Below are 2710 nucleotides of genomic sequence, written 5' to 3'. Positions count from 1 at the left end.
GACAAAATACCCTTTTTCTTATTTTATTTTTTTACCTTTCAACTAAATATTTCTCCTATTTACTTTTCATTTATTCATCTGATTTATGTACATTTACACATTCATTATATACATTTTGATTTCATCTAGGGCACTGCCCTATGATAGAATCAAAGGATTAAATTTAGCCACACATACATGAGGTTCACTAATTTGTTTAAAATCACATATGTGTGTGAATCTTGTCCATCCAAACCATGTGAAGACAATGACTCCACATATAACATCGAAGCTACCTTTATATACATATGTATATCTGTTTACACACGATGTGTGCATAAATATTTACTTTCAATTAAAATTTACTAAAAATATATTTTTTGTCGAGTTTTTAGTGTGATGTTGAATTTTTTTTTAATAATTACACAAATCAACTTTAGTTAGTCAATTTCACATTTCATATTTTTTAAGTTTATTTTATTTCGTACCATTTCAATTTTAGTAAATTTTATTTAAGACAAAAACTTGTGTGAGACGGTCTCACGGATCGTATTTTGTGAGACATATCTCTTATTTGGGTCATCTATGAAAAAATATTACTTTTTATGCTAAGAGTATTATTTTTTAATGTGAATATCGGTAGGGTTGACATGTCTCACAGATAAAGATTCGTGAAACCGTCTCACAAAAGACCTACTCTTTATTTAAAATCATCCATATATACCCTTAATATAAGTTATATATGTATGTATCTATATACTATAATACTAGTGTGTGATGATTAAAGTTAAATGAAACAAAAGAAGTGGAATATATAATTGTTGGTGAGATAATTGTAATCCCATCCAAAGGAAATCCTTAAATTTGCATATAATCCCAAATTTGAAATCCCTAAATAGGACAGCTTTCACCATTTTCAGTGCCCTTCATTTCAAGCTTCAACTTTAAGAACCATAATTCCAAGATTTGTTGATTAATTTTCTTGAAATATCTATGGAGTTGGATTTAACCTCAACCCCATCTACTAGCTCTGATGATTCTGGAAATGAAACCCCACCACCGCCCACACAAATTCAATCCATCAACAATGGCGCGGTTAAGAAGCTGCACCACCGCCCGCCGCTGCCGTTGTTGGGGATGGTGACGTACAGAGAATGCATGAAGAACCATGCAGCTGCCTTAGGCGGCCACGCCGTGGACGGCTGCGGAGAGTTCATGCTCTCCCCGTCCTCTACCAACAGCGATCCCACGTCCCTGACCTGCGCTGCTTGTGGTTGCCACCGGAACTTCCACCGCCGGGATCCGGCGGATGCCTCCCCCACCAACGTCAGCAACCCTCCGTTCCTCGACTTCCGGCAGCCTCCCCTCCCGCGGTGCTCCTCCCTCTCACCCTCCCCCCCGCCGCAGCAGCCATACTGCCAGCTCGCACAGCACATGCTGATGACCCTCAGCTCCGCGGTTGCGACGGAGGAGCAGACGCACCAGGCGGCGCCGGTGACACCGATCGCCGGGAACCCGGTTCGGAGAAAGCGGTTCAGGACGAAATTCAGCAATGAACAGAAGGAGAAAATGCAAGACTTCTCGGAGAAACTCGGGTGGAAAATGCAGGGATGCGATCGGGCGGCGGTGGAAGAATTCTGCCGCGGAATCGGGGTGGAGAAGGGGGTGCTTAAGGTCTGGATGCACAACAACAAGAACACATCGGGTAAGAGGAAAATGGACTGCGTCGGAGCTAACATCAACGGCGAAATGAACAGGTCGGAGAATAAAATCAACAAGGAAAACGAAGATAACAGTAATATTAATGGCGGTCATTTTCAGAATGGTGGAGGAGTTCGTTTTCATGTTCCTAATAATTGTTCATCTCCCTCACATATGATTAATTAGGCAGATTAAGGGGTACTTCAAATTAATTTTCATTTTTAATATGTGTAACTCACATACATAATCTAATATAATTATTAATTCAAGAATTAATATTGTTTTAGCTCTCTCCTTTTTTTTTTTAATTCTTGAATTGGAAAAGTTAATATTTAATCTCTCGTTGTAAAAAGTGGAAAATGGTGTTCGGTGCGGTTTTCTTGGTTAACGTGATTTTGGTATTATTGTGATAGTTCGAAGATTTATGTAGTGCATATCGGAAAATAGCAATTGTAGTTTTCATCATCATAAAAAGTATTATGTTAGTTCGAGGATTTATGTCGTGCATATCGGGAAGTAGCAATTGTAGTTTTCATCGTCATAAAAAGTATTATTGTGTTAGTTCGAGGATTTATGTATTACGCATCGGAAGGTAACGACGACTGCGGTTTTCATCGGCATAAAAAATACAAAATCTGGTTTTCTATCTTTTTATTATTCAAAATGTGAAAACCCAAACTTTTTTGGACCTGTAACTAGTAAGTGATTACAAACATGTATAAGATATAATTTTTCGAATTATTCGTATTATGTTAAATAATAAGAAATTTGAAAATATTAAATAATACATTGTATTCAAAAATTTTCCAAGCCAATAAATACATGAAATTCGAAATCCAGTGCAATATACATATAATAATTCGAAAATTTAGGTTGTATATCAATCTAATTGGAAGGAAATATTACATACAAGACAGTTTTCTCAACAAAGAAGCTAGAAAATTTCAGTGACGTCTAGACACATTATGAATTTGTACAAGAAAACAGTCTACATTCAACCACCTAGTCCAAGGTCAAAATTCGAAATTGA

At 37.0% G+C, this 2710-nt stretch overlaps 1 protein-coding gene across 1 annotated transcript; it reads left to right on the top strand.

Annotated features, from left to right (window-relative positions):
- Positions 1-779: 779 nt before the first annotated feature.
- Positions 780-2052, top strand: LOC140974737 (zinc-finger homeodomain protein 11-like). Its single transcript, XM_073438220.1, has one exon. The coding sequence runs from the start codon at positions 973-975 to the stop codon at positions 1864-1866; it is 894 nt and encodes a 297-aa protein (XP_073294321.1). The 5' UTR covers positions 780-972; the 3' UTR covers positions 1867-2052.
- The last annotated feature ends 658 nt before the right edge of the window (positions 2053-2710 follow it).

Source organism: Primulina huaijiensis, chromosome 4 (genome assembly GCF_012295235.1).
Source record: "Primulina huaijiensis isolate GDHJ02 chromosome 4, ASM1229523v2, whole genome shotgun sequence".
Taxonomy (NCBI): Eukaryota; Viridiplantae; Streptophyta; class Magnoliopsida; order Lamiales; family Gesneriaceae; genus Primulina; species Primulina huaijiensis.
The sequence above is the reverse complement of the archived record's forward strand: the minus strand, read 5'-3'. Positions and strand labels throughout refer to the sequence as shown.